Raw genomic sequence first — 13,586 nt, 5'->3', positions numbered from 1 at the left:
CTGGGGACACACTGTGTGCATTTGGGGTCTCCTGCAGGAAAGGCTCTGTTTGGGTTCAAGCTGCCCGTGCCAGCATGAAAGGGGTGGGAGGCTGGCACCCATCACCTGGTGTAAGCCTCCTCCTCCCCATGGGGCCAGGAGGTTGTCTCTAGAACCACCAGAAAGAAAAGTTAATAGAACACGAAGGTCTCCCAGGTTAAAAATGGGGAACGAAGAGCTGAGTCGTTCAGTCAGCAGCAGAAAACGAGCAACAGAAAGCGGACAGGCTGTGGTGGGGAACTGGTGTCACTCCAAGCCCCCATCATGCAGCTGCAGTGTCACACAAATAAAGGAGAAAAGTGCTGTGAATTTTATTCCATCGCTCCTTATCTCTGATTAATCCTCTTATGTGTTCATCTCATTTTAGCCCAGTGTTGACTGTCTGTTTACTGTATTTCTATAGTCTTCACAGAGACAAAAACCCCTCTGAGTTTGTAACGTCTTCCCCAGCCCTGCCCTGGCTGAGCAAGGGGGGCTCCTGCCTGCTGACACCAGTGGAGCACCGCAGAGGAGAGGACCAAGGTAATGTGCCCATGGTCACCACAGCGGAGAGTAGCAGAGGAGGGGCTGGAAAACAGTTTCTCCCAGGCCCAAAATTAGTGCCTAGCTGCTTGGGCATCCCCAAAGGGAAAGCAAAATACCATTAAAAAATTGTCCCATGGTGTGGCTTTGCAGCCCATGCTCAGGGCATGTGCTCAACACGCTAGAGAGGAGACGGGCTTTCCGCTTGCTGTCCCTCTGTCACTGCAGGCAGATTTGTTAGAGCCCTGCAAGGGAACGCCTGCTTGTCCCAAGTCCCTCTCCTCCAGCCCAGGCTCTCCAGCTCAGCTCGGTTTTGCCAGCAGCCCCGGGGTTGTGGCTCCCCTGCCTGCTGCTGGGTGAGGCAAGAGCACAAGCCTTCTGGGCCTGACCCTGTTGCTAAAGGATTTTTCTTTGATCCTCTTCTCAGCAAGGTGCTCCTCCAGCTGGGGAGAACAAAAATGCCTTAAACAGCCAAAAATTGTAGGGAAAATTGGAGGAGAAAATGGTGGGAGCCCTCAGGTTAAAAAAAAAAAATTGCATTTATAGAACAGTGTTTGTAACAGTGTGGAAACCTGCACAAATGAGGCAACCCACTGTCTTTGGGGAGCATTCAGACAGGTTGCACAGCACCCCAGCCTGTCCCCAATTTGTGTGGGCATGACCAGGCTGCGTGTGGATGCCTTGGAGGTCTTCCTCATCTCATGCTCAGCGTCCTTCGCTCCCACAGGTACCCAATGCCCCGCGGCACTGCTGCCGAGCACCTGCCCTGGAGCCCTGCTGCCTCCTGAAGGCGCCCAGCAGCACACTCAGGCGCGTGCAAGCAGGGTCCCATCTCTGCCACACTCCCACACGCCTCGAGGAGTCCATGCCAGTGGCCTGACACACACAGGTAGGTACGTGCCCCATCGGTGTGCCAGAGAGGTGGGCTCAGGTCCTCTCTCCCACTGTATTGAGGGATAGGGCTCATCCCAAGCAGACTCTTACTGGTATAAATTCTCCCAGCTTTTGGCAAGCTATAGCATGGGAATTTTGGACGCCTCTGGTTTTAGTAGCTGGAAATTGCTTTTCAAATCCAGTTGAATTTACAGCCTCCCCAGCATTCTGTGGCAGCAAGCTCCAGGGATTAATTGGCTCTTGGGTGGCAAAGTTCTGCCTTTTTCATGTGTTAAGCCTCCTTCCACAGGTGCCCTCCAGTTCTCATGTGGTGCCAGCTCCCTGCCACATGTCAGGCTGGTTTTAGGGGCCCCATCAAGGTCCCTCTTCCTCTTCTTTCGTTTCGGCTAGAGAGCCCAAATCTTAGATGGGGAAGACGATGTTCGTGAGTGTTTGCCTGTAGAAGGTGCAATCCAGACTGGGCTTCAGATTCCGGGTCGTGCTTCTGGCCCTGTCTCACGGGGCTTGTTTCAGGACCATCTCTCCCTGCACAGAAGCTGTTTCTTCTGTTGACCTGAGCATGTCTGGAGGCTGGGGCGCAGGGTCTCTGTTAGCCATGCCCGCACTGTATTTTCTGTTAATAAGCAGCATTACTTTGTGAATGGCCCCTCTCACCCTCCAAGATGCATCTCTGAGCACCAGGTCAGGCCAGTTCCACTCCCTGCCAGGGGGCTGAGCCCCTCTCCATCCCTCTCTGCCACTCCCACAGTATCACAGGTCCTGGGATTTCCACCTGGCCTCCATCCCTCCTGCCCCTCTGCCTGTGTTTGTTTCCAGCTGAGATGCCAGGACCACTTAAAAAGCTGCAGGCTGAGCAGCAGAGAGCTGCGGCTGCTGCCCAGAGCCAGGCTGCGGCTGCTGCTTCATTATTTACAGCTGCCTTCAGCCGCACACTGGCTTTTTCCAGCAGCTCAGCTCCGGCTGTGCTGGGGGACACTGCTCGCCATCTGCTTGTTCCTGCACTAAAAGACCAGAGTATTTTTGCCCTATAACGGTTGCCATCTGGCACCCAACCTCTGTACCAGCAGCATACCTGGCATACCTGCCAGTTCAGGACAGACTCAGCGCCAACAGTAAAGCTAACCCTTTTGAAGAGCTCTCCTGTTTTTAAATTGCTTCCTAATATTGACAGTAAATCCAAGCTGGAGCACAGGGGTTAAAATCCAGGCCCATATGGCAGAGCCATACGCAGGCTGCTGTCCTCCAGGCTGGGTCCATGAACAGCTTCAGCCATGAAGGCCTGGGTCATTCTGCTGCCTTTAATGTCGGTCTCAGCCAGGCTGGCACCCCTCAGTTCAGCCGTCCTCGCTTCAGCCAGGCATTAACTGTTGCCAAAGCAAGCCATCACAGTCTGCCTGTGTTCATTGCATGTCTGAGTTCCAGGCCAGCTTCACAGTGGTCTGGAAGTACAACATCTGTTTGTCCTTGCTGGGGACACCTGACATGTTAATGGGGTCCAAATGGCATTTTCTAAGGTGACCAGATGCTTGCTGGATGCAGATTTGCACAGTAGATGGAGCAGAGATACAAGTCACGGTGGATCCTGTGCCCACCATCTCTGCCCGCTCTGCTCTTGTCCCTGCTGTTGGTCCTCACGCGCCCTGGCAGCCTTGCAGGCTCTGTCTGAGATGGAGGGCAGCGTGTGAGGCTGGAGCTGCCATATGCTTCCCATAAAAACACTTCTTGGCCCGTTCCCTGGCATTTCCTGCCACTGCCACACGTGCTCAGGATCCCACATGCCTTGCAATCCATTCACCAACTGCAGCCTGGCAGATGGAGGAGCCGGGCACGAGTTTGCAGCAGGAGAGACAGGAATCCACAGGCTCTGTTTGTTCTCAGGATGTTCATGGCAGCAGAGGAAGGGAGAGGAGAGCTGGCACCCACCCCTGCAGCACCATCTGTGCAAAGTGCCCCTCCACAAAAGGCTCAAGACCTTTCTGTACTCCCCATCCTGGAGGCTTAGCCATAAGCCCTTCTTCAGCTGCAGAAAGTGTTTCCACCTGGTGCCGCCCTGTTTAAAAGCAGCTGGAAGTGGTGTGAGTGTCCTGGGGAGATGGAGACCATTGCTCCTCCCAGGCAGGTGGTACTGGTTTGTTATGGTGGCTTTTCCCACTAGCAGAGATGGTCAGTCAGCACTAAAAGCAAAGGGAGCAAACCAGTCCTCAAAGGGAGCAGAGGTTTACTGCAGTAAGAAATTTAAAATGTGTGTGTCAGCTTTTGGAGTAACTCTTGCTCTGCCTTTATCTGTCTGGGGGGGAGTGAGAACTCTGGATTCAGCCATGCTCTGTAGCACTGAGGTCTGAAGGTGCTTAGGAAACTGAAGGTACATCCATTGGTGGCATATCATGGAGGGGAGTGACCAGATGGAGCTGATGTCTCTCTTACCTTGGGTGGCAGAGCATGACCAGATTGGTGTCAGAGCCCTAAGCACAGAAGATAAGTGTCCAAGCCCCAGGAGAGGGGATATCTTCATGCTGTGTCAGTCAAGACACCGTGAGGAGCAGGCATCATCCCACAGGGGCATGTCTGTGGTGGGCTCCTGCTGCTGATGGGCACAGGGGGGCTTCTCCTGGTGAGTCCTTTTACCTTGTGCTGAGCTGTTTTCCAATGACATTGTGTCTTGGTGACATTCTGCCATGGCGGTCCCCAGAGATGCGCGGGGACACGGTGTAGCCTCTCAGGCTGGGGGCAGGCAGTAGGCAGGTGGGGACACACATGAACAGCTATCTGTTCCCTGTGGTGGCATGGGGTCAGCACTGGTCTGTGCTCACTAAGGGGAGTGGCGGGTGTTTTCCAACCAGCGTGGCCTGGATCACTGGCTGCTGAGTCTGGGACGGGGCTGGGTTTGGGTGCCACTGAGGGAGCAGACCTGCTGAGCTCCTGGTGTCGTTTTATAGCCCCGGTTCCCTGCTGTGAGAGCGAGGCTGAGAGATTTGCAGCACAGTGCACTTTGCCCAGGAACTAGAAGAAACACAGAAAACATGCTTCAGGGAACTGATGGCTCCTGTGGTCCTGGGATGCAGCCAAACTGTAATTACCGTGTTAGGGAGAGCGTTTCCCACTGCTGCTGCTGGTTTTCTCCAACCTCTTGCTCTGGTCCAGGGCAATCACGTGTTGTGCCCCAAGCTCAGCGTGGGAGAGCTGCCATGGGAAGAACGTTCAGAGCCACAGCACAGAGAAGGCATGTCATACCTGCTGCTGAGTACATTACTGCTTCTCCAGGAGTAGATGAGTTCTGCTTACGAGGACACTGGTCCTCTTTTATTTAATTTCCTGGTAATGCTTCTGCAGCGTCAAAGTCTTATCAGGAGAGGAGCAGCCTAAAAGTCTGGTAAAGGAGTTTTATTGTCAGATCCAGCTCTTTATTCCCTTCTTTCCTTTAATGCTGGACAACACACTGGTTGTGGCTGGAATGAGGTGTGCTTTCTTTTCCTTCTGTCTGTTTAAGCTGCAAAGATTTCCCTGCTAACTTTTTCTGATGGTAATTCAGCTACGTGAGAGGCTGCTGTTCCTGGGCAGTCACCAGAGGGTTGTGGCTCAGCCACAGCTTCCGTGGGGAGCAGCAGGAATGAGACCCACTCCCAAACTGCACACAAAAGGACTCATCTGGGGACACAACAGCTTTAACTGGGCAGCTGTAGTTTGGGACTTGTCATCCACTTGGCTGTGACTTAGTGAGCAAAACCCTGCCTCAGTTTCCCCAGAGCAATTGCACTGAACTCAGCCACATCTCTGAAGCATCCTGGTACTTTGAGCCCTGCAGTTCATCCTCACATTCAGGTGCTGTGGGGGCTTGTTGGATGTGGGGGATGGAATTGCTGTGGGCAGTTTGAGGGGGGACAAAAGAAGGCATTCTCCCCTGGGAAGCCAGCAGCTCAGTGGCTCTGCTGTCTCTTGGCAGCTAGCTATATCTCTGCAAACAGCAGGCTTTATTCCTGGCCATGTCAGGCATGCAGAGACGCAGTGCTATGTTCAGTCCTCTTTTCAGCCACAGACAATGGCTTTGGATAATATTCATTTGAGAAAATTTGTTGAATCGTGTGATTTTTGTTGTTGTTGTTGTTGCTGTTGTTCTTTTAAATGCTTATGGGAGTAGCAGAGCAGCTAATGAGGCGGCGCATAGCCAGTCGCAGGGGAGACGGTCTCGCCTGCTCTTCTCCACAGCTGCGCTCTCCTGGAGATGGAGCTGGCCCTGTACCCTGCACCTGAGTGCACCCCCGCTGGGACTGCTGATGGGTGCGGGACTCCCCCCTGCCCCAGGAGATGCCTGCACGCTTCTGCTCCTCAGCAGTTCCCTTCCCCAGATCTCACTGTTTTGCTTCTCCAGCCATGTACCACTGCACGAGGGAGGGGAAGGCCATGGGTACTCATCTGGCTGGGCAGCAGGGGTGGGTCAGGGTGGACCTGGCAGTGATGGCATCCCGTCACCACAGAGTGCAGCTCATCCACAGCCAGCGTTGTATCCCTGACACTAGGTGGAGGCGCCCAGTTCTCAGAACCCTCCTGGCTCCCGTTGGAGATGAGGCAGCAGGGACAGGGCTAGACCCTGATCTCTTAAAGGATGTTGGGACGGGTCACCTGTCTTTCCTGGCAGCAATGTGCTCAAGCCCAAAGCTACACACGTGTTGGCACAGAGATGAAAGAAGTTCCCATCCTCTGTTGGCCCCACATGCCATCCCTCTTCAGCAGGTGCCAACATGCGGTGCTGGGAGCGGGTGGGGGGCGTCAGAAATGCAGACAGATTGCATTAGATGGATGATGCGTCAAATCCTAAACTGATAAGAGTCGGAACAATTGATGTGTTGCCAAAAGGCTGGGAAGGATCTTTTTTTAAGCAAGCTAAATAGCCTGGACAGGAACAAGCAATGAGCAGCACAGAAACAATGGGCTGTTCATCACTTTGCTTTTCTGGTCGGGGATGTGCAGATTGCCATCTGTCTGTGCTGTGCTCCACCACCATCCCGATGGTGCTAGGATTGCTCCCCAGTAGCAGGCTCACAGCCCTGCTGAGCAGCCTGGAGCCACAGCTGGCATTGCTCAGGGATGCCAAGGGCAGGTTTGGCATGACCTTGCCCTGGGCTGGGTCCTCCCAGTTTCTGGCTGTCAGTGCTTCAAGGAGTCCTGGGGCTGGCAGCAGAGACTCAGTCGTAGAACCAGCAGCCATGGCTGAGCCTGCCTTAATCCCAGTTTTCAGACTGCCTGACTTTGTTTCCACTTATCTCTGATACTGTGCAGCTGTGTTAGATGAAGTGAGGTGCTGGGAGAGTATAGCATGATTTACCCTTGGTGGGTATCTCCATGAGCGTCTCCCTGCCCGAGCTGCTGGCACTGCGGCAAGGACAGTCACTGAGCAGCACCGCTCTGCAAGGGAGGGCGTGGGGCTGTGGATGTCCCGGCAAGCTGCTGGGACCCCACAATGCCAGCAGTGATGCAGGAGGCAGGTGGAGTGGGTCTGCCCTCCAGGTCGCAGAGGGCTTGGGATGAGTGGGGAGGGCTGCCGTGATAGGGTCCATTACAGCCTGCCCCTCCGCTCTGCAGCGCAGCCATGTGATGCCGGAGGAGCGCGGTGGCGATGATATGGAATGTGGGCAGCTGCCTTCGGACACGCTCCGACAGGTGACGGTCCAGCGCCACCCCCGCTACGGATTCGGCTTCGTGGCCGGCAGTGAGAGGCCGGTGGTGGTGCGCTCGGTGGCAGCAGGTAGGGGGGGTCCCTGGACACGGCCACAAGGTGCCAGGAAGCCCAGTGGCACCTTCCCCTGGTGGGACCCCTCCCTGGGGCTCCTGTCCTCTCCTGTCCCCTCTGGTGGGTCTGCGGGGTGCCTTCCATAGCCACATTCATGGGCGAATGCTTTGGGGGTGCCTGGGACTCCCGAAGTCTGCTGGCTGCTTTCCCCCTGACCCTGAAGCCCTGGGATGACGGGGCTGGCCCTGACCCTCTCTTTCGGCAGGCGGCCCCTCTGAGGATAAACTCCTGCCAGGAGACCAGATCTTGGCCATCAACGATGAGGACGTGAGTGAAGCCCCCAGAGAGAGATTCATTGAGCTCATCAGGTGAGGACAACTCTCGTCCCTCATCGCCTCCAGGGAGGGGGCTCATGCTGGGCTGCTGTGCACCAACTGGAGCCTTGGGGTGTCAGTGCACACCCCCAGGCTCCGCTGTCACTGATGGTTACTGCTCACATGGGGAAGCCTCAGCCTGAGCAAGGGGAGTGCCTTGGAGCAAGTGCCGTACTTGTTCCTGGCTGGCCAGCAGGTGGGCAGCACTGAGAGAGCACCTGCAGCCATAGTACCAATATCCCCAAGGAGCTACAAAGCCACCATCAGGCTGGGGAGGGTGGGGTGTGCTTTCTCGATAGCCAAATACACGTGCTGAGGTCCACCACTGTGAGGTCCCATTCCCCTTCATTTCTCCTTTCTGTCACAGGAAGGCCAAGGACTTCATCATCCTCACGGTCCTGCACACCCACCAGGTGAGACTGAAGGGCCATGGCCGGCCTTGGGGGAGGCAGGACGGGGGTTAAGGGCCCTTTGGGAGACTGAGGGGGGAGGCCCTGGGGACCACTCAGGCAGCTCAACTGAGGTGTTGACTAGTGTCCCACCAGCCCAAGGCTCTTCCAAGCTGTCGGGTCTGAGAGCTGCTGCAGCCCTGCAGGGTCAGTGTAGGCACATGGCCATCTCCCTGCCTTTGTCACTCCTTCCTTGCACAAAGGAGGGAAGGAGGAAAAAATCCCCAACCCATACTCCAAGGGCATCAGGCGTGTCTGATGGAGTGACCCATCATGCCAGAGGTGGCAGGGAGGGACATGCTGTTGCCGTTCCCGGCAGGCTCGGCTGGGGAGTCCCTGGGGTGATGGCAGTGCCAGGCTGCAGGCCCCGAGCAGTGCAGCTGGCGGTGGGACTGGCACCGGGTGGTGATGGTGCACTGGGGCTCGGTGCCCGTGGTGCTGGAGCAGATTGAACCATCATGCCGGCAGCAGTGGTGGCAGGGCACCGTCGCTGCTTTACTGAGCCCTTTGATGTCAGTGAAGGAGATAAGTGTGAGAGCTCCCCTGTGCTCCCCTCCTCGCCAGGAAGGAGATGCCACTGCCCAGTGCTGCTCTGTCAGGAGTGGGGTGTGTGCCAGGCTCCAAAAAAGCTTTTTTTTCTCCTGGCCCTGGATGGCTGCCAGCCAGGACAGGCTGCTCAGCTGATGCCGGCACCCTCAGATGCGCACAGCTCTGCAGCATGACCACCTCCATGCCGGAGCATGTGCAGGCAGAGGCTCCCTGGCACCCAGCACTACCACCAGAACATCATCCTGGGGTCCTGCCTTCTCCCATCTCCAAGCCACCCAGCTCCTCCTTGCAGCTGCAGACCCACATCCAAGGGGCTCGTCTCTCTCATCTGGACCAGTGCCAGTGCTTCAAAGCAAGCCCTGGCTCATATCTGCTGGAGCTAAGCCCGCACAGGGGGTACCAGGCACATGTGCCCACTGGGGATGCAGCCTCCCCAGTCACACTGAGGGTGCTGGTGTGACTTCAGGGGCTGCTGCTCATCGTTCTGGCCCTGCCTGCAGCACTGTATAACCACAGTGAAGAGGACTTTGTTTCTACCCCTGCATTTCATGGTTCACTGCCCACTCCCCATCATCATGCTGGCTTTGGAGAGGCTCTCTTTGGGCTCCATGTCTGGCTTTCCCCACGCCACAGCTCCAAGGCCAGGCAGGTGATTTACCCGGTGCTCTCTTTCCAGTCTCCCAAATCTGCTTTCATCAGCGCAGCCAAGAAGGCGAAGCTAAGGTCCAACCCGGCGAAGGTCCGATTTTCAGAGCAGGTGACAGTCGGTGAGACGGACCCAGTAAGTTCTATGCTGCCTTTCTCCATGGTTCACCCCCTTGAGGCATCCCTGGGGCTGTGGGGTGCAAGGTGATGGGCAGCTGCAGGGCTCTTCCCCCCTGATTTGGGCTCCATGGGTGAGAGTAGCCCTCTGGCCCGGGGAGCCCCACAGGGCAGATGCCCTTGGGCACACTCAAGGTGTTGGGTCAGTGCTAGGAGGACATGCTATGGTCCTTCCCTGTCCCTCCATCAGGATGGAGCCCCAAAAACTGTCCTTGGAAACCTGATCCCACCTGAGTCTCCCTGGGAACCCAAGGGTGACATCCAGGCCGTGCCAGTGCCTGCCCTAAGGAAGGTCTCTGGCTTCCAACCCGGTGCCAAAGGCTCCACACGAGCACCCATGCATGGGGCAGGGTGACCAGGGCAATGGAATCTGTTATGCTGCAGTTAAGTTCCAGCCCAGTGCCATTATCTCTTAATTGCAGAAAGGTTTTATTAAGAAGCATATAAAAAAAACCAAAAACAAAACTGAAAAAAAACCGCTGTAAAGTGCTTCTAGCAAATTCTATTTTTAAGCAAAATCAATTAAGTAATTATCTGATCTAAGTGCTTCTCACTAAATAAAATCAGCCTTCACCCAACTTCCTCCACAGGGAATGTGCAAGGTTGAGGTGGGCTAGGCTTGGGTTATTGGTCAGAAAAGGGGGATCAGCTCTGAGCCACCCTGGCCATTGCCTCCCCTCTGGGACAGCAGCTGGGGAGTAGGACAGGCTGCAGGCATGGGCATGACTCTGAGACATGCCAGGCAGTGTGGGATGCTCTGTTCCCACTGCAGCTGCTGGGAGCTGGGGAGGTGAATCTGTCAAGCAGCTCTGAATTGCTCCAGCTCTGTGCTTCTCGATGGCTCAGCAGAGACACTAAATTTTCAAGGGAAATGTGCCTTTTAGTGCATAAGCCCAGGGAATTGCAAGATGCTGTAACCACTCCGTCACTGACACTCATTCTCTCTCCCCACCCTCTCCGTCTCTCCGTGCCCCGCATCCTCCTCGCCTCCCCTGTTGCCGGCCCCACGTGCCAGGAGATGTTGAAGAAAGAAGCTCTCCTTCTCATTCCTAACGTGCTGAAGGTTTTCCTGGAGAACGGGCAGATCAAATCCTTCACGTTTGATGGCCGAACCACCGTGAAGGTGGGCCCCTCTGCTGCCCCCACAGCGCTGTGACGCTTCTCTCTTCCCCCTGCCCAATCCATTTTTCCTTGTCTCCTGCTTCTTTGCACAAACACCGCAGCAGCACTTGACTGGCTGCAAACCGCCACTGCATGATAGATAGCCCCTCTGCCTCCCTGGGCAACATGCTTTGCAGCTGGCAGGGATGGGTTTTTGCTGTCTTTCTCCCACTCCTAACTTTTCTCCTTGCTGTGAGCCAGCCCCCTAGCCAGGATGGATGCTCCTGCGAGCCTCCTGCCACAGGCCAGCTCCCTGCAGCCCCACTCCAGAACACCACAGTGTTACCCGAGGTGCTGGAGGTCTGGCAGCTGGTCACCTGCTGCTGCGAGGTCACTCCACCTGGCAGTGGCTGGGTACCATCCTGTGGCCCCTCGCAGCACTGCAGGGCCTTGTCCTGCACTGGCATGGCCCCAGGTGCCAGGGAGGAGGTGGGTCTCAGTGAGGTGCCAACTCCCACCCTAGGAGGAAGCCACTGCCTTGCACCGAAGCCTGTCTGTGGCATTTGCAGGATGTGATGGTGACATTGCAGGACCGACTGTCCCTCAGGCATATCGAGCACTTTGCCCTGGTCCTGGAGTATTCCAGCCCAGAACAGAGTCACCGGTTCCTGCTGCTCCAGGACAAGCAGCCGCTGGCCCATGTAAGCTGCTGGGTATGGGTGGGCTTTGGGACGGCCCGGGCTGGTGGCTGGGCCAGAGGGAGGCTCTTCTTCCACTAGCATGGGGCTTGGCCAGGGTTGTGACATGGGTTGGTGTAGCCTCTCCTTGCCCCTGGCATGGTCCTGCGGACTCAGGGGTGCAAAGGGTGGCCAAAGAGGGAGATGATCAGGGTTTTACCCATCCACCCTGATGTGGAGACACTCTGTGCTCCAGCCTGGGCAGCTGCAGACAGCATTCGTTAACATCCTTGGCCTGCCCAGGACAGCCAGGAAGCTGGCACTGCATGGGACCAGGGATAAAATCGGGTTTGTGGAGGAAGCATTAGCCTTGGTGGCATAAACCCCTGCAGCACCGGGCAAAGCTGTCACACCATGGAAGGCTGGGCAAGGATCAGGTGGTGCGTAGAGGAGAGAAATCAAATCCACCCAGAGGGGAGAGGAGAGGGGGTCTCCTGCCCTGCAGGCAAATACAGGCAGCTCCTGGGCTCACCGCTCCCCTCTGCTCCTGCCACAGGTTGTGCAGAGGACACACTACCATGGCATGAGATGCCTCTTCCGTGTGAGCTTCTTCCCCAAGGACCCAGTGGAGCTGCTGCACCGGGATCCTGCAGCGTTTGAGTACCTGTACATCCAGGTAGGGGACTCACCCCTAGGAACTGGGAACTGATGGTGCATGTGGCCCACGCGTCTGCCCGGGCTGGGCCCTGTGGAGGCGTCTGTCCGGTGGCAGGTGCCCTGTCCCTGTGGCTGTCTGAGGACACCTCTCCTCCCTCCTGCAGAGTCGCAATGATGTGATCAGAGAGCGCTTCGGCACAGACCCCAAGCCAGAGATGCTGCTGAGGCTGGCTGCCCTCCACATCTACATCACCGTCTCAGCCACCCGCCCCAGCCAGAAGGTCTCCCTCAAGAATGTGGAGTGAGTCCTCCTCCCTCCCCCCATGCCACCATGCAGCCCTCCTCTGGGTCCTCTCCCTGTGCTCTGCTCGCAGCCCTTCTGTAACTGGGGTGCTCGCAGCAACATTTCAGGATGCTGAGTGTGAGTTGCCCTGGGAGACCCCTGGAGCTGGCCGGTGGCTCATTGGCTTGGCAGCAGTGACACGCAGCCCCCGGTCTCACCATGGGGCCATGTAAGACCCCCGCACGCTGACATCCAGCCGTGCACGACAGCCTTGCCAGGGCTCACGGGGATATTTGCTGCCAGCCCAGGGTCATTTCCATGGGAACCTGGGCTGATTTTCCAGATGGCATCCAAGGCGAGGAGAAGGTACTGTGGCTGCATAATCTCAGCCTGTCACCAAGCTGTGCAGCCCTGGCTCAGCCCTCCTGTGGCTCCTGGTGGTCTTAACTCCATACAGAATCCATCTGTGCAGGCTGGCATTGCCCAGTGTGCACGGGGAGGAAGTGGGGAGATGGCACCCTGGGAGGACCTCAAAAGAGGTTTGGGGATTTTCCCTGCATCACTTAATTTTACATGAAGGTGAGTGGGAGCTGGGCTTGGCTGCAGAGCCTGGCACCGCTGTGTTCCCCAGCCTGGTGCTGGCAGCTGTGACACCAGCTGGGGGGTCCCACCCCCTTGGGGACCCTGGCTGGGGGCTGCAGCTGTGACACCAAGGAAGTGCTGCTGCCGCTTTGGCTCCCTCTGATGGCAAGACAATTCTCTCTGGCAGCATCCCTGGTTTCTGGCCCTCTCTGCCCATCAGCGGGGTCTCTGGCCGGGTGGCTCAGGCAGGCTTCCCTCCCACAGGAAGGAGTGGGGCCTGGAGCCCTTCCTGCCCCCCTCGCTCCTGCAGCTCATCAAAGAGAAGACCCTCCGGAAATCCCTCTCACAGCAGCTCAAAGCCCACCAGAACCAGCCTGGTGGCACCAAGGTAAGCCCAACCTGCGCAGCAACAGCTCAGGGCTGGTGTGCGTGGCAGCGTGCCACCCCCACCAGCCATCCTGTTGTCCCTGGCTGCTTGAGGATTCCTGTTATTGCTGCTTAAGTCCCCCTGGATGGGAGATAAATCCCAGGGTGGCAGCTGCTCTGTTTCCTGAGTCCACTTCCGAGTGCTGATCTGGATGTCGGGGACTGCAGCAAGGATCAGTGGGGTGAGATCAGCCAGGAGCCAGCTCTCAGCTTGGCCAAAGCAGCACACATCAGTAAAGCCTGTGTTTATCATTATCTCTTCTTCTGGGTTTGGAAAGCTCTGGAGGAGGCTGCTGAGCCACTTGCTTTGGTCTCTGCAGCTGTCAGAGCTCCCCAGGGGGGTTATATATCCCTCAGGAGGGTTATACATCTCTGGAGGGATTATATGTCCTCCAGGGAGATTATACATCAAGCGTCTGGTCTCTTCTGTGGCCATGCCTCTTCTCTGAGTTGCCTTCCAGCATCTGCCCAGGATGGAAGGGGAGC

At 56.6% G+C, this 13,586-nt stretch overlaps 1 protein-coding gene across 2 annotated transcripts in view; it reads left to right on the top strand.

Annotated features, from left to right (window-relative positions):
• The window catches only part of FRMPD3 (FERM and PDZ domain containing 3), a 65,820-nt gene that overhangs the window by 24,628 nt on the left and 27,606 nt on the right, over positions 1-13,586 (top strand). The window contains exons 2-12 of one of the 2 annotated variants that reach the window (XM_064463136.1): positions 443-561; positions 1,289-1,450; positions 7,033-7,195; positions 7,446-7,548; positions 7,922-7,967; positions 9,229-9,333; positions 10,390-10,497; positions 11,045-11,176; positions 11,709-11,828; positions 11,974-12,110; positions 12,939-13,062. In XM_064463136.1, coding sequence (XP_064319206.1) covers positions 7,045-7,195; positions 7,446-7,548; positions 7,922-7,967; positions 9,229-9,333; positions 10,390-10,497; positions 11,045-11,176; positions 11,709-11,828; positions 11,974-12,110; positions 12,939-13,062 — 1,026 coding nt within the window. In that variant the 5' untranslated portion in view covers positions 443-561; positions 1,289-1,450; positions 7,033-7,044. Of the gene's footprint in view, positions 1-442; positions 562-650; positions 1,451-7,032; positions 7,196-7,445; positions 7,549-7,921; positions 7,968-9,228; positions 9,334-10,389; positions 10,498-11,044; positions 11,177-11,708; positions 11,829-11,973; positions 12,111-12,938; positions 13,063-13,586 lie in introns of those variants that run through there. The other variant, XM_064463137.1, reaches the window with a different exon arrangement.

The sequence above is a fragment of the Phalacrocorax carbo genome, chromosome 11, assembly GCF_963921805.1.
Source record: "Phalacrocorax carbo chromosome 11, bPhaCar2.1, whole genome shotgun sequence".
Lineage (NCBI taxonomy): Eukaryota > Metazoa > Chordata > Aves > Suliformes > Phalacrocoracidae > Phalacrocorax > Phalacrocorax carbo.
The sequence above is the reverse complement of the archived record's forward strand: the minus strand, read 5'-3'. Positions and strand labels throughout refer to the sequence as shown.